At 39.2% G+C, this 21209-nt stretch overlaps 1 protein-coding gene across 1 annotated transcript in view; it reads left to right on the top strand.

Annotated features, from left to right (window-relative positions):
* Window positions 1–14459, top strand: part of CAPRIN2 (caprin family member 2) — a 34229-nt gene extending 19770 nt beyond the window's left edge. The window contains exons 9-17 of the mRNA XM_010142211.1: window positions 827–914; window positions 1611–1666; window positions 2293–2403; window positions 4986–5138; window positions 8065–8248; window positions 9812–9997; window positions 11211–11311; window positions 12062–12128; window positions 13541–14459. Of these exons, the coding sequence (XP_010140513.1) occupies window positions 827–914; window positions 1611–1666; window positions 2293–2403; window positions 4986–5138; window positions 8065–8248; window positions 9812–9997; window positions 11211–11311; window positions 12062–12128; window positions 13541–14109 (1515 nt within the window). The 3' untranslated portion in view covers window positions 14110–14459. The remainder of the gene's footprint in view (window positions 1–826; window positions 915–1610; window positions 1667–2292; window positions 2404–4985; window positions 5139–8064; window positions 8249–9811; window positions 9998–11210; window positions 11312–12061; window positions 12129–13540) is intronic.
* The last annotated feature ends 6750 nt before the right edge of the window (window positions 14460–21209 follow it).

Below are 21209 nucleotides of genomic sequence, written 5' to 3'. Positions count from 1 at the left end.
AGTGGAAGGATTTTGGTCTAATCCTGAGTCACTTGCTTGCAATGTATCTTTTAGGTGCAGTTTCTTCAGAATGTCTAGAAATGCCATCCTAATAAGAACTTCACTTACTGGTATGGGGTCTACTGGGAGAAAGTATGTTTTAAATCTGGAGCGGTGCAGCTTTGATTTGTTTTGGCCTTCCAATTAAATGCATGGGTTTCCTGAGATGGAGGTGCCTAATTTTGCACTAAATGCAGACAGTCCGCAGAAGACCTATTGTCTTCTGTACATCTTACTGCAAGAAACTGAATCAAATTAATTCTGTGGTTTAACTAGTTGTGGCAACAGTAAGCTGATTTTTTTAATACAGTAAAAGCTTGATTCATGAAATATCAGTAACAGCACAGAATTCCTTGGTGCACAGTGTGACACCTATAGGTTGCTCTGGAAGTACACTGGATAAAGCATCTTGTCTTGCTTCCAGTATTAGATTTAATATTTTTTCTCCTTATTAGGTGCCTAAACCTGTACATCAGCCAGCTGCAGAATTTTGCTCTACTTCAACTCTTCCAAAAGATCCAGTATTGAGAAGGGAAAAACTTCAGGATTTGATGACTCAGATACAAGGGACTTACAACTTCATGCAAGTATGTTTTTCTCTGCTGTTGTAGCACAAAGCTCCAATTCCTACTGGGTTAGGGAAAACAGTGCTGGCGATGCATGTTTGCACTGAATGAATGAATCTAGCTCTAATTAGCAAACTACAACCTGTCAAATGAGTATCTAGTATCATTTGTATCTAGTTTGAATTATGTTTTTCTCCCAACCAATGATCTTTTTTCAAAAGGAATCCATTCTGGATTTTGATAAAGCTTCACCAAGTGCCATTGGTTCATCCCAATCACCTTCAGTTACTCCAGCCAGTAGTTCTGTAGGTATGTAATACTTTAAGTGTAAACTGTATGTAAGATTTTGCAAATGCTAACAGTTTGCTTGGGCTGTAGATCATCAGGCCTGGTGAAGACATCTTGTCTAATTAAAGAATACCAATGTCAGATTTTAAAAAAAGGCAACTGAAGCCACTTACCTGCTTATTTATTGCTGAAGTTGGTGCATCTGCCTGGAAGTGGAATGTTTGTAGAAACATTGACTGGCATGTGCTTCTGAACCCAGCTGCAGAATTGACATACTGTATCTGTGTAACAAACTTGTCTAGATGTGGTGTATATAGACAAAAGCTGTGAATGAGCTCAGGATAAGGAGCAGTTACCTAGTTACACCTAATAAAACTGGATCTTTCTGCCATGTTAAACTGTTTGGGTGGCTCTTGGGCTATAAAACACAATTACCCAGTTTATTAAATATGTAATAATTGCCTTTTTAAATCTGGAAAATGGGTATCTTTTATGGTAGAAATATTTTTATCATTGAATAACCTGTCCTCTTTTACGAAAGAGCTGAAGTTTTTAATTGGGTGTAGTTTACTGATGCCAAGACTAAATATTTGCAGTGCACACAACAGTGTGCATCTTCATAAACCAGATGTTTCAGTGTGCAGTTCTACTTTTTGAAAACTGTATGTAGTGTTTGAATTTAAAAGTAAATGTTGCTTAATACATTCTTCTTTACAGCTTCAAAAGAACAAAAACTGCCAAGTCAGAATGATTTTCTTCAACAACCCCTTCAAGTAAGTTGGAAGTTAGGACTGCCCTGACGAGGCAAAGCTGTAGCCAAGGAATGACATAGGGGTTAATCAGAATAGGCTTAGTACTTCAATTGATTTTTCTTGTTATCAGTGGTTTTGTAACAAATTTCATATAAGCTAGTAACTTGCAAGTCTAAGATCCCTCAAATGTTGGCAAAGTTGGCTCTTCCTCTGCTTAAAAAGCAGCAACGTATGTTTGAGATTTCTTGAAGTAAAAAGTATGTTGAAGATGTGCTGACATAGTTTGAATATTTAACCCATAGATTCAAGTCAGAGCTAATAGCTGCATGCAAAAGAACGTGCTGCTTCTTTCCTAGGTAGTACATGTCTTCATCTTTAAGATCCTCACAAAGATAGTGTCTCAAACTTTGGTAGATATGGTTAAGGGAACCTTAAATTTGCTTACTCTGCTTGCATGTTTTGCTAGTTTGGCTATTAAATAGGTTTCATTGCCCCTAACAAATTCCTAAAACTCAGACTAACTGGTCAAAGCACTTCAGCTCCTGCCTTATCCTGAGGTTTATTTGGAAATAATCAGTGTGTTTTGGTGAAACTGAAGATTTAAGATAATCTTCTGAAACCTTATCTCAGTTTTCTCTTCTTGCAAGGCTGCTGCTTCATCCATGACGCTGCATGGTTCAAACACATCCCTAGCATCTGCTGATCCAACTCTTTCTGGCTCTGAAACTGAAGACTTGGTGACAGCACAGGCACCACAGGTAGTATACCCAGGGGTTCGTTGGCATTCAAAGATCTGTGTGATAGCTAGCCCTATCTATCTGGTGGGGCCTCTCCTGAGTATAACTATACCTGAACAACATACAAGGACAGGATGCAAGTAAAAGCAATAGTATAGCCTATGTTCTGGAATGCTTAAAGATGGTTGGAAGAGTCTTCCTAACACCACATGAATGTGAACAGTCTGCCCCTTGAAATAGGAAGAGCATAGGATGAAAAATGCAGGCTAGAAAATGTGGTGCATGTTCTTGTGGGAATATATGAGCAGCATAAATACTTGCTTTGGTTACGGTGTATAATACTCCCTCTAATGACAACACAGAGTAAGTATGAATTGGGATGGGTATTGTCATGAAATAGCAGACTTCTCTGTAAGCTGAAGACCGAGATGAGTTCTCTCAAGCACTAACTGAAGAAATACTGGGAATCTGACTTCCTGGTGTTCAGCCAAGACCTCAAACTTTGCTTTCTTAACTGTATTCATGTGCAGTTAAATCTTCAGCTAGCATTGAAATATTGTTTAGAGGTGAAAACAATATTTCAGATCACTGTCTTAAAGATCTCTTGCATAGTGTGGTGTTGTGTTCAGAAACACAGCTGGCTGTTCCCTGTTGAACTATCTAATATACTACAGTGTATGTAGATTATAATGGGGAAATATTCATGCTTTTTAAAATGTTTTTTTGCTGATGAATGTGCTATCAGTATACTGTGTGTGTATCACTATTCCTTAATAGAATCACAGAATCATCTGGTTGGAAGAGACCTTTTAAGATCCAGTCTAGCTGTTAACCCTGCACTGCCAGGGTCCCTAAATAGAATCATCTGGTTGGAAGAGACCTTTTAAGATCCAGTCTAGCTGTTAACCCTGCACTGCCAGGGTCCCTAAATAGAATCATCTGGTTGTACATTGTGTAGTTGAATGAATGTCACAGTCTCAACAGTTATACTCTTGCTGCCTGTTGCATCAGCAGTTTTGGCCTGGTTCTTGACAACTACTCTCACTTCTATAGTGTCGTAAGGCTTCTTGTGCTGACAAGGATTAAATAACATTGCACAGACTGTGCTGTGACGTAGAACACCTCATTTAGTAGAATGTTCTGAGTTTTTTGCAAACTTGTAATTAGGGTTGCATGTGCCCAGCCTATCTCTGGTCCCTTAGGCTTGAAGTGCCATGTCTTGCTTTTCCAGTCCTGCTTCTTATGGAAAGCAGTAAATGAGCTTTGTTTGCCAGCACAACTAGGGAATATGCCCCATGGTGACAGTGCACTTTCCTGGTATGTGAGTGCATACCTGTTCCGTCTGAGACACCTGTGATGGTATACATGGTGAGAATGGAACTGGTAGTCTTAAGCCCTAGGCTGCGTATTTAAGTATAAGCAATTCTTAAACTGAGTATTACAAGTGCGAGCTAACTGTAGAATGTGAGGCTTTTGCAAAAGTCAACCAGAGTTTGGCTCTGAAGCCTTCTTCGACAGCTACCAGAACCTCAACATCAGACGTGTCTTGCCATTTAATTCAGTGAGACAGGTGTGCGTCACAGACTTCGCTGTAAATAACTGCTTGAAGCAATCTACAGTTCTTAAAATTATCTAACTTTGCAGGGTTTGTACAACCTAATGTGTAAGAAGGGTAATCTAAGTCTGAATCTCTAAAGCTAATTACTTGAAGCTTTTGGTTAAGATGTTAGTACACTTACTTTGGGCTTAATGTGTCATGGTCTTTCAAAACCCACTTGTTTCAACTTACACACTGGTATTTCATAGCTCTAGGAGAACTTTATTCTTTCTGCAATAATCCTTGTAATAGCAGATGCATGTATGGCTGCTTCTAGGTATCAGCATCACTTTCACAAGAGACTGAGAAATATACTTCCCAGCCACTGTATCAGACAAGTTCACGTATTTCTGAGCCACTGATACCTAAAAAGATTGAAATTGCCCAGGTGAGCTATTATAAATACAGGTAAGGTAATTCTGTGTCTAGAGCCTTACATGCCTTTTGACTTCTGATTTCTATAAATACTGGTATTCTAAATCAATATTCATTTTGCTGTCTGCACAGATGAGACTTAATGCTCATTAATACTTTGTCTGGACAACTCAGCATTGTTTCTAATGTGAAACATGATAAAGTTGGAAGGGAAAAAATCAAACTCCCTAAACTTCCTGAGTTTCTTTGGAAAAGTTGTCACTTTTGGTATCAGCCAGAGAATCATCTCCCAATAAACAGAACAGAAGGCATTTTGTTTCTGTAGCGGTGGGGGGGAAAAAATACCTGATGTCTCCTTATTGTGAAATTATTACAATGCGTGGTATGTATAGTAGCTCATAGGCACATTTCACTTAATCAGCAGAGACTGCAATAGAAGTACTGTTTGCTGAGGATGCACAGCAAGATTTGAAATTGTAAGCAAAAGCTATTTTGTAGCTCTACTATGTCCAAATGTCATCCTGTAGAAACTGCTGACTTCTGTCAGTCTAGGCTTTAGAACAAATTAACTGCTTCTGTTACTGCCTGATAACTATCAAGTGACCTTTCATTACATTCGTTCTTCCCTCAGGCAACTATTCCCCTCCCAAGTGAGCCACAGTCACCATTGCCTACTTCAAGCACTTCCATGTCGCCAGTACCACCAGCCCAAAGCTTTCAGTCTCCGCCAGCAAGTAGCAGTTCTGTCACAATAACAGCAGCTCCCTTTCAGGCTATGCAGACTGTAAGTATGCAACTAGAGGCCAGAGAAGAATAGTTGACAGAAATGCTAATAATTCAGTCCTAATACTGGGGAAGTGGCTTCTTGTGTGATATAGTGCACAACTTGATAGACCATTTTGATGTTTTAATGTTAAACCTTGATTAGAACTATGATTCTCCAGTGCCTTCAGAACTTCAGAAGCAGGTGATCCAAGAACAGAACAGAGGTCCTGGTTTTGCTCTGTATAGTCCCAAAATCTTAATACTGGAAAATCCTAGTAGTCTCAAGAAACTAAGGAGAAATCAGACCTGAAATCAACAGACTTATAGCTGTGCCCCTAGTTGTCTGTTCCTGAACTGTTCTTAGGCATAGGTTTCAAATAATAAAGATGTCAGAGGAGAGAGGGAATCCTGAAGTATAGCTGTTCGGACTAAAAGGTCTTTGAAGACTGAACCTGTCCTGCTGCTTTTTAAAGTATTTGGTGGAGTTTTGGTGGAGTAAAACAGTCCACCAGAATAATGGAAAATGTGTCCTTGATAAAGACTGGTGTAGCTCATTATCCTATCTTACTAACAAGTAATCAGTATATGTGTCTAGGGAATAGTTGACACCAGACTATGAGGAGTGTTTCTTGAAAACAACATCTATTTTTTAATGTTAATTGAAAAATAACTATTTAATGTACTCTAACATCACTACTGTCAATCTGCAGAGCAAGCTTAGAGGGACCCGGAGGAAGGGTCTTCATTTAATAATGCTCCCTTCCCCGTATTTGGTCTTATTTACTCCTCTGATACCGTCTTCAGAAGACACTAGAAGCCTTCATTTAATCTTCTTACTCAAAAGTAAGTTTAGAAAGAGGTCGCTGTGATTCTCCAAAGGCATTCTTCATTTCAACAAATGTACCAGTGCAGTTCCACAACTTGAACCTGCTTCTTGCAATATTGAGATGTATGTACTAGGATTTGGTGGGGATTAAAAAAAGGTAGTTAATAGCCTTTCAAAGCACAAATTAATGACTAAAGCATCTATGACATCCTGGTGTAGTCTGTAGTAAATCACTACCATGACTTTCTCCTTGGTTTGCTGCATTTGCACAAGTAGAACCTTCTTTAGAGGTACAGATAAGGCAAGTGGTGGTAGGGAGGTCTTTTTTTTAAGACAGGTCTATTTAAATTATGCTAAGTGGCTAACTGGTGATTTTTCATGAAAATGGAGAAATAGCAGCATGTTCTGATCAAGGAATCCAGAGTCTTTCTGGGGACCCAGTGTGTTAGATAAACATCTGTCATGATAAATACAGAATCTTGCTCGCAGTCATTCTGATTGTATCTGAACTTTGTGTCTATGTTCAGAGTGCTTTTAGATCACAATGGTATCAGTGAAAGTTCACTTGAATTAATGCTGTAGTGATTTCAGAGATGTTAAATGTTCAGGATTTCTCTTGGGCTTTTTGGGTCAAACTAGGAAACATCTGGCACTGAATTGCTAGGGTGTTAAGTCTTGTAGTGGAGGCAGTCTTTAACTTTACAGTGCAAAAGATTACATTGCTGAAGTTCTCATTGCTTCCAGGAAAATACATCCATTGGATTTCAGTAGATAGGCAGGAGTCAGATGGCTCCTTGCCAAATAGTGGTGGTACAGGGGCAATAATGGAAGCATCTGATTAAATGTACTCAGATGTCTGAACACCCTATTGTTGCTATTGTGCTTATGGAAGCTTAAAGGCAGATCCTGCCTGTAGTCCTAGTACTTTGTTAGAATTCAATCTGTAACCCTCACTGTAGGAGAAAGTAGACCACTTGGTAGAAGTACTCCAGGATGTGCCTGTTGACAACCTGACTGCACAGCATCCTCAGATTTCTCTTAGAGGATTGCACGGATCAGTTTGATCACCTCATTTGGTAAAATAAAAAGCCAGCAAAATCATGATTCATAATCTATATTTAACACTGCAGTACCATGAGGGGTTTCTGTGCTGGCTCCCTCTTAGGGGCAGTACTTGGTTTCTTAACCCAGAAAAGAATATTCATTTCCCAATTTAATTACAGAGGCTTCTGCAAATGACAAGAGTTGTCAAGCTGTGAAGCTATTCCTTGTATCTAGCTGCAGTTTTGCCCTGGTCTATCTTCAGACAACTTATAAATTTGGAGAATGGTCATATACACCTCTAGACTCAGTATGTGTACTGCTGACAGCTTTATGTGAAATTCAGATCCTTTTACTCAGAATAGACTTCTTTCCTATTTGATCTTGACATTTGACATCATCAATTCTGGTAACTTTGGGATATTGGTATAAAGCAATCTAGTCACTGGAGTGACTGAACCCTGGTTGATTAGATGTAACTAGCAGTAATATTTGAGCCCCACTCTATTGTCCAGGCTATATGTTAAAATTTTAATTACAGGGTTGTTACTTATGTTTACTCTGAGGGAACTTGAAACAAGTAGGAAAGTTAAGGCTCAGTCTACTGAAGAGGTGAAGGCTGACTAATACAGTATTTGAGTGAATAGTAGCATTGCATCAGGTTCCAAGACATGTATGAAGACCCAAATTCTTCCCAAATGTGAGTATCTCATCTCAGTATATGCTGTCCCAGCTTCAGGTCAAAAGCTGTAGGACAGCTAGTCAGTGAATTTAACAGTAGATTTTCCATAGAAGGAAAATAGATTATTGTCTGGTAGCTGTTCTGTTGATCAGCTATGTTAGCTATGGTCAATCAAGCTATGTTTCTTGGGTAGTAGCTGCATAACCAGGAGTAAGTTTAAGTTTACTGAGGGGGGAAAAGGATGGGTTGAAGTTCAATGTTTGATTATTGAGAAACAATTGGTGTTCTAGATACTGATCTAGGCATATGGGGTCAAACCATGGCATAGCAGGGTGGTGGCATTAGGCAGACACTTTAACTGGTAGTGTTAAGCACTTGTCTTGAAATATGTTATAGGTATTTAAAGTGAACGCACCACTGCCCCCGCGTAAAGAACAGGAAACTAAAGAGGATTCTTCATATTCGACAGGATATAACCAGAGTTTCTCTACAGCAAGTACACAGACTCCTCCTCAATGCCAGTTGCAATCTTCTCATGTTTCAGAACAAACCTCTCTTTCACAAGAATCTCTGTCTTCAGGTGAGAACTGTACTTGTATCTGTTTCAAGTAGTCTTTAAAGATTTTTCAGGTTGTAGTATTTTAATTCATCACCATGTACTGTGAAAATTAGTGAAATTCTTAAACACTTAAGAAGCACCTGTTAACATTAGGGTTACATCAATCTAGTTGATGGTATGGTACATAAACTTAATTTCACAACTGCTAGCAGGATAAAAGGCTGCTTCACACTAATTTCTGTACTAGTTGCATGGACAGTGTCACTTACATGCCTGAATTTCCCAATAGGTGGGGAATTCAAGTATGCAGTGATACTTGTTAGGCAAACAATTGCTTGCTTGGAATTGAAGCGATGATGAAACGCTCGTATTTGGAACCATTAATTTGTTCTCTGGTAATAGATGCTAGTGCTGTCTGTGCTAGGAGCTTAATGCTAAATAAGGAAGTTGGGATAAGTTTTCAGTCTGATCTGAGGAATACTAAACTTCTGGTAAGTGGGGTCTGAGCTGTCTTATTCAACAGAAAACTGACCTGCTTGACATTCAGATATAAATTCACCTGGTACAGTATACTTGATACTAAATTTGAAATTAAACTAGCCCCTAAATATGCCTGACACAGGTTCTAGGATGAAAGGAAGATGACAGCTAGAGATCTGGATTTATAAGAATATCTAATTGAGTGACTTGAGCTCGCTTAAAACTATTGGTTTTCTGTGAGGAGAATTTTCACAGGAATTATACTAGAAACAGACTGATACTGTGTGAAGTCAGTGAGATGTGAAGATTAAGACCTCCAAAGAACAACTTAGGTATAGCAGTCAGGAAAGCATATTTAGTTTGAATGCTCCTTCAGAAACTACAGGTGATCAACCTATACCGTTATTTTGACAGAACATCACAGTTTTTTGATTAATCTTGTGCAGTGGCTCTGCACAGATTTCAGGAAGAAGTTTAGACTGTCACTCTGAGTTTTAAGCTTTTTGGATTGGTATGAAGCATGGTCCCATGTAAACCAACCACCCTGTGAGTGAAAAGTACTCTTGAATACCTGCTGCATGGGGTTGAACTGCCTCATAACAGGTGGTAGGACTGTCTGTTGAAGAGACTGAACCCAAATATCTGACTTTCCACAGCTGCTCTCTAGATAAGATTAAATTTGTCTCATTGTTTTGAAGGATGTCAATGCTGAGGTGACCTAGCTTATTAGATAGACCACTGATGTCTTGCTAGTAAAACAGTGTTGTCTCTAAGAGAAAATTCTTAATCAGGTGATACTTGATTTTACTCTGGCTTGGTTATTGGTGCTGCTAGCAAGCTTGTTCTGACCTGTGTAACTGAACCTTGTTGGAAGCATTAGGGCCTTATGCTGATAGCCTGGGCTGTGAACAGTACATTTTAATAAGCATTACACTCTACAGAACAAAGGGGAGGATCCCCACTTAATTGAATAATGGAGGGGCAGAACAACAGGATATTCAGAACAGCTTAATCAGTCTCTGAACTTCCTAATGCTGCCCTTGCTTCGAGGTGTCATAACTTACAGTTAAAAGCGTTGAATTCACCTGTGCCTTCTGTTTCAAGCAGTGAATTACCAACCCGATGGAACAGTTCCTGTTAGCAATGGTAGCCTTGCCTTTTATCCAGCACAGACTAATGTTATTCCCAGACCCCCTCAGCCTTACCTTAACAGTCGTGGGTCTGTCAGAGGAACTGCTAGAGGTGGAAGGTCACTGGCTAATTCATATCGTTCCCCTGGTGGATACAAAGGTATGTTTGTCTTTAAAAAACCCTAATGTAGTAACATTAACTGTAGTAACATAGTATTAAATGTAAGTTCTATGTGTGAAACTTCTTAAAACAAGAGTTTAAGAGTACAGAGAATAGGGTGTTCTATAGAATTTAAGCAAGTTCATTCTGACTTTCATTTGTAGTCCCTGTACTTCAGGTGTCAGGTGAACTGGCAGAGCAAGTTTAAAGCTTTTTGAATTATGAAAGTAGAAACTTTCACTGATAGGTTATTAAAATACTTAATTGTATAGACTTTTCTGCTTGCTGTTTCATTTGCCATTCCAAACTTTTTATCCCCTTTGTTCTTTCTCTTGGTATCTGTCTTGCTAACATTCTCTTCAGATGTTACTTGCAGTATTTGCCCCGAAAGAAAGTCTTTGTTAGCATTGCTGGCTTTTATATTACCAGCAGAAGCTGGAGTGGGGGAGAGGTTCCCAGAACTGGAGAGCCCTTCTGGACCAATAACAATCTGAAGAGTTTTTACAAGAGGAGGATTCTTTGGTCTCTACAAATCAGTTGCTACTCTGCTGCTAGCTGAAGTACTACAGAAAGTTTTAGCTGCCTATAAGAAGTTACTAACTTAGTTACTGGTATCTGTGGTCTACCCCACTTTAAAGTAGAAGGGCACTTAGTCTGTGATAGTTGTTTCAGCTATTGGGCAAAGACTGCTCAATACCTTGTACAGGAACATGTACAGACAATGAGTTGCATAGCTCTAACTTAACAGCAGTTAAAGGTCTGGTACTAAATTGCTTGCAGCTCCTCTTTGGTAGTTAGTCCAGTAGCTAAAGAGGCTAAATCTTACAGCAGCACCTAAATGTGTAACAGTAATAGTGAAGTGTTTGTAATAGCAAAAGAAAGTACTTAATTCTATGTTAAATCCTGTCTCAATCTAGGAAGCTTTTCAGCTGCTCTGTGAAGTGCCATTAGTATCAAACAGACAGTCATTAAGGTCTGTTGTTAATACTTTAAACATGTAATTTTGATACATCTGCAGTGGGTAGTTCTGAGTAGCCAATAAAATACATTCTTCACAGGAGTGATGTGACTCTGCTCCAGATTCTGAATTAAGGAGTAGATGTGTAACTTAACACACCTGATAATTGCCAAAAGGGAGCTCTGGCTGTATTCTGGACTTGTAGGGGGAAAACCAAACAATGAATTATATTGGATAAATAACTTTTTTGAATAGGTTTTGATGCATACAGAGGCTCACCTTCAATAACTAATGGCAACTATGGCCAGCTGCAGTTTCCTGGTAGAGATTATGCTGGAATGCCATATTCTCAGAGGGTAAGTATTGACTTTTTCTGGTAGCCTTCTGAGGACTGTACAGGAGCTAAGTCTTTTATTAGTGTAGCTTTTCATTAGCTTAATGGATGAACTATTCCTGACAAGCTAGAGGTTAGTTTTGTTTCCTAGACAAAACTTTTTTGGAACAGTAGACAGCAGTTGAAATAGGCAGTGAGTTCAGATAGATAACATGTTTGTATGACAGGTTGATTTTAGTCTGAAGGGAATCTCTGAAATGTGAGCAGATGGCAAATAAGATGTGGTAGAATGAGTCTATTTTACTGTGGATTTTAAAGTTGGTACTCAATGCCTATGTAGTATAATGAAGTCCTAAATGGACTGGCTGAGAATGTGGTTAGGTTAAAAATCACGAAAACAATGTATAAGCAAGCAAAGGTTCCTGGTGGGAAGAGGGTCTTCAGCTTTGAAATTAAATATACTCTTCTGTATTGACTCGTGAACTTCTAACAGACCTGAGATTTAAGGTATTGCTTAATGAACTGAGTGTATAGTTCAGAAACTAACTTGCTAGAGCTGTCATCAAAATAGCTCTTTAATTTTGTGTTAAGTATGGTAAAAGTACATTTTCCATAAATAAGGTTGTTTATCTACATGTTTATTCTGACATCTATCATTGTCTATTCTAGAGCTTGAATTAATGGTGCAAATGAAAAAATACTATATTTGTTAGCCCCCCTTGTTTTCAGATTTTCTTATAGCCATCTTCCTAATAATTCTGTTCTCTTCTAGGATGTTAATTACCAGCAGTGCTACAAACGAGGTGGGATAACTAGTGGTCCTCGAGCAAATTCAAGAGGTAAGTCTAGCATCAGTTTCAGGGGAGTGTTATTGTTAATAGTGAGAATCACCATGTACTGCCTATCACTGATCAAACAGGTCATGCTTGGGGTAAATTAACCAAGCTATTCAGAAGCTTTAAGTACTGCTCTTAGACAGCATTGCATAGCAGCAGATCTAATTTCACTAATCTCAATATGGTGTCTTCATGTGTCAAAGTTCTGACACAATGGTACCTCGCTGAACTTCACAAATAAAGTGACTAGGCAAACAGGGTGGTGCCAATGTTGCATTTGGTTTCTTCCCTTAATTGTGTGGTCTCCCCTAATTCTGGATAAGCTATCAGATCCCAGAAACTTTGTAAGATAGCTTTTTCATAGAAAAAAATGTTGTTTGGAAATCAGCTCTACTCTGTACTTCCATGCTGGAGTACAAAACTGAAATACATAAGACTAGCTGTTTGAATCCAAGCATGAATAGCATGTATTTTGAAGAGTTGGGAATGAGACTATTTAATCCTACTGTATGTGCTGGAAAAAGCTGGACTTACAGTACTATATATGAAAAATGAGATGAGTAATGTAAAGTGCTACTTTGAAGAATAAAGGGAAATCATGGTGTATAATGGAAACTGTTTTAGGATAAAGCAGGTCGTCTCTCAGTCTGAGGGAAGACTCATAACTATAGTTCAAGATGAGAATTAAAAAAATGAGATTGTGGTGAGAACAGTTGACAGAAGTTCTCATTAGCATTGACATACAGTTTTAACTTAGTTTCATTGGATGTCTTAAGGTGTTCCTTTCCAGTAGAAATAACAGCTTGCAACTCGAGTGTGACTGCTTTGAATTTCTCAGATCTATTAATGTTTTCATTCTAGACGCTTTTAATTTGCTTATTTGAAAAGATAAACAGCTTAATTTTGGGGACTGGGGTGCAGAAAGCTTAAGCAATTCTAGTTCTTCAGGCATAAAATATTCTAGCATCATAATTTGATCTACTAAGGATGCAACTCTAGAACAGTATTGAGGTAACTTGAAGTGCAAATTTGGTTCTCGAAGGTGACTAAACTACTTGGCTCCTGGTAATTTTGTTTTTTTTTTTTCACAAATTACATCTTATTTTCACTCAGCATATGCTTTTTTTATGCTGATATGTGGCAAATACTAAAGCTAAAACTACTGCAGGCAGCTGCCCTCTCCTACTAAAAACTGAGAAGTAATTGTTTGCAGGTAAATTATAGTCCATCTTGCAGAATGCAAGTGTGAATGTAAACCAGTTTCATGTTTCTGTTCTTGCTGGAGTCCTTTGGCAGCTTGCTGTAGCTGAAAGACAAATCTGTTGCAAAGCTCATACTCTTGCTGCTTAAGATGATACTTGCATGTTTAAGGGTAGCCTGTTATAATACTTACCATTGCTAATGATCTCTAACAGCAGGATGGAGTGATTCCTCTCAGGTGAGCAGTCCAGAACGAGACAATGAAACCTTTAACAGTGGAGATTCTGGGCAGGGAGACTCCCGCAGCATCACCCCTGTTGATATGCCAGTGACAAGCCAAGCTGCCACTATACTACCAGTGCATGTCTACCCCCTCCCACAGCAGATGAGAGTTGCCTTCTCTGCAGCTAGAACATCTAACTTGGCCCCTGGAACTCTAGACCAGCCAATTGTGTTTGATCTGTTGCTGAACAACCTCGGAGAAACTTTTGATATCCAGCTTGGTAGGTTCAACTGTCCAGTGAATGGTACATATGTCTTCATCTTCCACATGCTGAAACTGGCTGTAAATGTTCCCCTGTATGTGAATCTCATGAAGAATGAAGAGGTCCTAGTGTCAGCATATGCAAATGATGGGGCTCCTGATCATGAAACAGCTAGTAATCATGCAGTCCTGCAGCTGTTCCAGGGAGATCAGATCTGGTTGCGTCTGCATCGGGGAGCCATCTATGGAAGTAGCTGGAAATACTCCACCTTTTCGGGATACCTCCTTTATCAGGACTAAAATCCAGTGCGATGTTTACAAAAGAGCTGCTCCAAACACCTTGGTGGAGGGGGGTGGGATTAGCTTTGCACTTACTACTGACTCTACAGAAGAGATGTGGTTCCATTATTGGGGGAAATGATGGTCCTGTTGTGCAAGGTGAAATCGTGGAAATGGGGTACTGAATCAGCACTAATTTGGCACTTTATCAGTTGTGATGTAGCCTTGCTAGTAAAGCTGTGAATGTATATTGTTTGCACTTACCCTAAATTGTATTAATGTCCAGCTTACTACACTATTGATTGCCTCAGATACGGGCTATTCACAATGCCTTGTTGTGCCTCAATAAAACAAGTTAATATGCATTTTAGTATTAATCTTGCCAGTGGTCTTTTTTAAATTACACCAGCCGAGCTTATTTCTGATGTGAGGTGTACACGCAGGTTGTTACCCCAAATTACTGGAACTTGAAAACTAGTTCTGTGTAAACTCTGTAATTTAAATGGGATTACTTGTTAGTTTAGTTCTTGCTTGATGCCATTCAAGAGAGTTCCCCTGATAAAAATTAATTCAAGATTTACTGCCAGACCTCCTTCCTTTTCAACCAAAAAGTCAAGAAATTAAGTGCTATGTACATCATTAGGACTGCTTATTTTAAATGCATATCCTGTCAAAATCCAGCTTTGTAACATCACCGGTCCTTCAGTAGTGATGTAGCTGAAATTCATAAACCTCAAACCAGCCGGTGGAGGGCTGACTCACATGGTTATTCAGCTGCAATATATTTTAAAGTTAAAATTGACGCTTGTGAAGCACAAACATGTATGGCTTTCCTCCTCCGTGAGACCTGGGTCAGATTGTAATGCAAGTTATCTCCTCCTTTCAGAGAAATGAGGAACTTAGTATTTGTAGTTGAAGCCAGCTACTTGTATTTTAAATCAAACCTGATTGCAAATGCTAGGAAGCATTTATTAAATTTTCTTATAGCAACAGGCTTTGCCACCAGTATTCAGCCTGAAAATTAAAAGCCGTGATGTATGTCCTTGTCTGAGCTGCAGCATGTCAAATACTACAGAATGTTTCAGTGTTTAAAATGAAAGCTGAACCTAGTGACTGTGGGTCACTGCCTCTTTCTACTTTCAAAAGCATCAGCAGTTTGTTCTAGCAGTTGCAAGTACTTTATCTGAGTGTACTACTGTAGCTGTTGCAAAAGTCTGTTTTATCTAAGGATCAACTAGAACTATGCAGAGTAAAAGCAGTTCAGCTATCTGCTTATTTAAACAAAAGTAAAAACCTAACTGGAGTGAACTTAAGACATGATGTAAAGCTGTTGTTTCTTGGTAACTGATTTCACAACTTCCAACTTTAAACTATTCTCCCTTGCTACCATGCAGATACCAAAGCAACTTGTCTGGCATGACTTTATAAATCTACTGGCATAAAGATCTTGGTTTTATTCCAAGCCTAGATTTCTTTTTTACATAGATTTTTTTGGAGGGTGGTCATACTTCATAGTCTTGGTTTTACTCCTTTGGCAAGTTCTGAGATGAGAAGTTTAGGTAGGATAAAGCTTTAGGGAACCTGTTTTTTACCACTAGGACAAAAACGTCAAGCCTTAGCTATTGAATACTAAGCCTGTATTTTGTATTTTTAAACATGCTGATTCTGACTTTAGCCAATAAAGAGGCTTATTTCGGAACACTCACAATAAGAGGATAAGTGGCAGGAGTTTAGCACTTTTTTCTTATTAACTAAGTAAGGGCATATGGTAGATAGGCCCAAGTGTTAAGGTAGTATCAGCCTGCAATACCTTTGTGGCTGAGGAGAAACAGATTTCATTGCTTTTCTAACAGACCTGCAACTGTGTTTTTTGTAGACATGTAGATAACTGACCCAGTCACCCCTCTCCCAGGCTGTCTGCATGGGGACTACTGAGCGAGCCCTGTTGTGCATACAGCAAGGTATCCCTTGCACTTTAGACTGCTGTAGTGCAGGCTGCTTCATTTAATGTGCAGCTTATCCTGCTTGGTTTTATTATATGTGTTTTGTATGATGGATTTTGTATGTTTTATGGATACATTACCAGTACTTTGAAGCATTGCTAATAAGCTTAGCCTTTGGCAACCTCAAATGTGATTGCTGTGAATACATGAAGTACACATTGCTTTCTAAGGCTTCAGTTCAGTCAAGTCTGGACAACTGCTTGGTGGACCCATGCTACTATTTGTTTGAGACTCACTTTATTTCTTACTGGCAGATGTAGCAAAGCTTTTATGTGTCTCTAGTTTGCATATATTTAAGATATCTGAGGTAAGCACCTCAATTTCAGAGCTGGTTGTCTAATTTTTTTTTTTAATTCCTAACTAAAGCAAGTACATGCTGTCACAGCCAGAAGCGTGCAGATATGATGAAACATGAAATCTAAGCATTATGTCATTCCTCGACAGTAAACTTGACTGTAAGTCATGTACTGAATGGCTTTAAAAAACTTCCTATTTTTATAGGTGTTACCAGCCTGAATTGGAATCATCTTGGTGGTACCAGCCACTTGAATATCTGGGGTTTTCTTGATACTTGTTATTTGTTAGGAAAAAATACAACTGGTCTTGACTGGGATAGAGTTAATATTCATCGGAGTAGCTGGTATGGTGCTGTGTTTTGGATTTGTGACCAAAACTCTGTTGGTAACGGAGAGATGCTTTAGTTACTGCTAAGCAGTTGCATACCTGGTATCAAGGTCTTGTCTGTTTCTCATGCTGCCTAGCTGGCGAGTAGGCTGGGGGTGCACAAGAATTTGGGAGCCAAGGCCACTGACACCAGTGAACCAAAGCGGGTACTGCAGACCATGTGATGTCATGCTCAGTAATAAAAGCTGGAGGAAGAGAGTACATTTGAGTTACGGTGTCTGACATCCCAAGTAACCATTACGTGTGATGGAGCCCTGCTTTTCTGGAGATGGCTGAACACCTGCCTGCTGATGGGAAGTGGTGAATCAACTCCTTGTTTTGCTTTGCTTCTGTGTGTGGCTTTTTTTACCTGTTAAACTGTCTTTAACTCAACCCATGAGTTTTCTTTTGACCTTCTTAACTTCTTCACTCTCCCAGTGGGAGAGAGCAAGCGGCTGTGTGGTGCTGAGCTGCCTACTCATGGGGCTCAACTCTGAAAGTTTTCAAAAGACTAAGGGACTCATGACTTTTGTGTTTTTCCAGGTTACGGAAGTGAGAGGAGACCATGAATGAACAACCAGAATTGTCACGGGTAACTTCCTGTAGCTAAGGAAACCTCCATCCTGCAGGCTGCAGTGGTGGTGCAGAGAACGTCACTGTTCTGCTGTACTGGCTCAGTTTATATAACTTTTCCTTCCTGACTTCTCTAAGTTATCTGCAACTGCTCTGACAACACAGTTAGTGGGGAAGATGCCTTCGGAATATTAAGTCTGATCCAAGTCTTGTATCTGGAGGCCTGGCATGTGTTTAACTGCTGCAGATCATCCTTGCTAGCTCTTCATCAAATCTATACATATCTTTTGAGAAGAAAATAAGTTTGAGAGTCTCGTGGAGGATATGCAAAGTCTTGTGTATTCTCATTAGAGATGTACTGTGTCATAACCTGATAAAAATGAGATAACTCTAGTTATGCACTTGTTCACAAATCTCTGATCAACTCAATTTTGTGTTGTCGGCCAACTGTAAAGAATTCTATTAAGAATGAAAAAGCTTATGAGTTTGTATCTGCTGACTGAATGTTCCCAGGTAGTGGCATACTTGAAGAAAAAATATTGTGAAGTACTAATTTGGCTGGAGAGTACAAGTTCAGTGTTTGGGCTGTTTGGGTCTGAGAAGAGTGAGGGCTGTGGTTGATACAGAGTGAGAACTTTGTGCTAAGCACATATCCAATCACTTTGTCATTAGTTTACTACATTGAAGTAAACCCTGTATTGAAGACTGTGGATTATCTGTAGCTTGTAGACATGACACAAAGGATTGTTGTCTTCCTTCCCATACTTCTTCATGAGTATCTCTTACTAACTAAAACTTACCACTAGGTACTATCCTAGAGGAACTTGGTTGGCGTGATAACGGAGCGGTTGCTCTGTGCCAGCAGAAAGTATGTTACACGTAGCATTCAGCTAAAATGCTACCTGCGTTTCAAAACAACCAGAAGTCAAGGGACTACTTCTAAGTAACCTGCAATATGTAAGGCTTTTCTAATTCTCCTCCACCTCCCAAAGTTCTGAATCAAGTTGATCTTGATAGCAGCTCTGTCAGGAACTTAGTATGATTTTTGTTGAGGTCAAACTTAAATTGCTTTAAAAATCCTTGGTTTCAGCAACCGACTTTCAAAATATGCTTGCTTGCTCTAAACACTTCATAAAACTTGTTATAGTGCACCTAGACACTTTTGGAGCTTTTAAAAAAAAAATCTTTGCTTTCTTACTTCCCCACTGCCCTTTTATTCTCATCCTTTTTCCAGTACTTGGATTTCATTTGCTTGTTTTTAGTTTCTTTGTATATTGCTTGTCCCTTTCGCATTGGGTCTTCTCTTGCCAGCAGTGTTAGACAGCTGACAAGAAAATTGCAGAATTTTACCTCAGATACTTTATTTTGAAGGGTAGCAAAACAGATTTCCTTTTTAAACATTCTAATTCAGTTCCGTGTTCATTGTTTTGCAGTAGATGAAGCCCAAAATAGAGCAGAGATTGTTAATAACAAAAAGGCATGTGAGTTCTTGCTTATTTGTACTTATTTTCATCCTGGAGTTTAAGTTGCATAAAAAAACTTCAATTAATGACTAAACTTATTTTTAGAGTAACATAGCCACTGGTGTCTGTGGAGGTTCATGTTTTACAAAAGGAAGTATCAGGCATACATCAAAACCAGTGCATAGGTAGACTAAAACGCTTGCAACAATACTTCCACAACTCAATCGCTGCTGACATACCACAAAGTAAATAAGCATTGGTGAACTGGTTGTTACTTGATTTAGAGACTTGCTGGCATTGCCTCAGTGAGGACTGGGTGCACAAAAAGCAGGTCTTAAAAGCAAAATCTTAGGTGTAAAATATTTTCCACTTTTTTTGTAGCGAATGTTGTGTGTTAAAAGTGCCATTTCAAGTACAAGGAACCCTTTTAGGAAGATGTTAATACAGCCTTTAAAGATGTTTTTATCTTTATTGATATGTTTTACATCATCAGCTCCACAAGACTACAAGTCCTTCAACAAATAAAATTCATAACTTTTAAGTAGTTTACCTACCACAGATCAATATATAGAAACAGAATAAAACAGAACTGCTTTTAAATTGTCCATAACCTGATAATTTGGGAAAAGAAGAGATACAACACTCCCGATCCTTTAAAGTAATTTGGTTTATGATAGGTGATCCAAGATACTTAAAATGGGCAGTTTTCACTGGACTATAGTAGAATTTAATATCTTAACCAAAATGGGAAAATGACAGAATTACCGTAGTTAACAATAGACACTTTCTACACTCACATTGGTTTTTGTTTAAATTTAACGATGCTGAACCTACTCTTGCCTGCCTAAGGAGAAACAAAAGGTGAGCAAAAGTATCTACAATTTCTTGCTAGATGCTGTAGAGCTGTGTTACTGGAGAACAGAAAGGCAGTTCTTGAGTAATAATGACCAGGTGTTCTGCACCACTTCAAAAAGTGATGAAAACCACAAGAGAGTGCACAATCTCCACATGCTAGTAGGTGTAATCTGTTTTTACGGCTAGAGTCTTTTTTAATTATTGGCAAACTTATTAAGGAAGCTTTTTAATTATTATTAAATCATTATACAATTAGTTGCTTTAACATTCTCCTTGTAAACAGTTCAGGAACCTAAGATGTTTATTTAGTGGCAGTAAAGATGTTGTGGCAACTATCACTATATAGTCTCCTTGTTTGGAGATGTGTAGCCCTACCATCAGTGGTACTCCTGCCCATTCAGCACGGTTAAGAGTATTCTTCGGCAAAGCTCAGGTAATCGTAAATGGAGGGAAGTACTGCTGCATTCTCCATAAAGGAGCAGTAATGAGAAGTTACGTTTACACTGTAAGTACAATGAACAAATGACACATTGCCCAATCGTTTTCTTAAAGCATCTATATAATGGGGTGATCATGTATTGCCTGCCCTTGTGTTTTAACTCTTCCACAACGTGGCAAATAGTCTTTCTCTCTGCCAGTTAATAACACGTGTTTGGGTGGCAAATGTAAAACATCACCTGCAGAAGTAACCAAAGGATTTGGCTCACTAAGATCATACTAGTCATGAGGTTTTTCTGCTAGGCTGCTGGTCTGTGAACTGTGACTTCGATAGCCATCTTACACCTGCTGCATACATGTTTAAATCTTCCTTCAGTTCACATGCATGTTGTAGGGTTTAAGGGGGAAAACAGGAGCATGGAGGTGGAGGATCACAGGTGGCAAATGCTTGCAGTTTGAAATGGTGTTCGTATATTCCTGCCAACCTGAGCATTAAGCACCTTCCACCCACTTTCACAAACAAACACCAGTAAGATGAGCAAACCACTTTCAGGGTCTACTAATCTACATAATGATGAGGACAAGTATCATGAAGAAACATGCTCAGAAGCATTGTAGGAATTATGATGGTGTCCCAACTGCACATTTTAGGAAGCTCCCTGCAGCAATTTTCTGTCTTCCTGCATGCGAGTCTGTCTTGTCCAGCTGTGCATACCTTAGGTACCTGGATAACTATGTGAATAATGTTGGTTCTCCATCACGGAATTGACCTCACCACCATTTAGTCTTGGTGTTCTCACTTTAAATCTTGTGCAGACAATGCATGTGTTGGCTGGAAAACTACTAGAAAAAGGAGTAAACTATTGAGATGAAAAACTAATTTTTTTTTTTGTAAGTGCAGTGAAAGTATGTGCTGGCAAATCTGGAAGGCAGATAGGGTCTGGAAGCATCCTGTGGCTTAGGCAACCACGCGTCTGGGGGACTGGTGTGCCCGGGCTCGTGCTGCCCCTCACTGTCAGGAACCAGGAAAGGCCTCCAAGCAGCGATGTTCGGAGGTACCTCAACGCCACCGCAGCAGTGGCGGCTGTCCGCTGGCAAGAGCGCTGGGCCCCAGCCTTCCCTGCCC

The sequence above is a fragment of the Buceros rhinoceros genome, unplaced genomic scaffold (genome assembly GCF_000710305.1).
Source record: "Buceros rhinoceros silvestris isolate BGI_N320 unplaced genomic scaffold, ASM71030v1 scaffold1338, whole genome shotgun sequence".
NCBI classification, from domain to species: domain Eukaryota; kingdom Metazoa; phylum Chordata; class Aves; order Bucerotiformes; family Bucerotidae; genus Buceros; species Buceros rhinoceros.
Note: the sequence above shows the minus strand (reverse complement) of the source record. Positions and strands in the feature narration are given on the sequence as shown.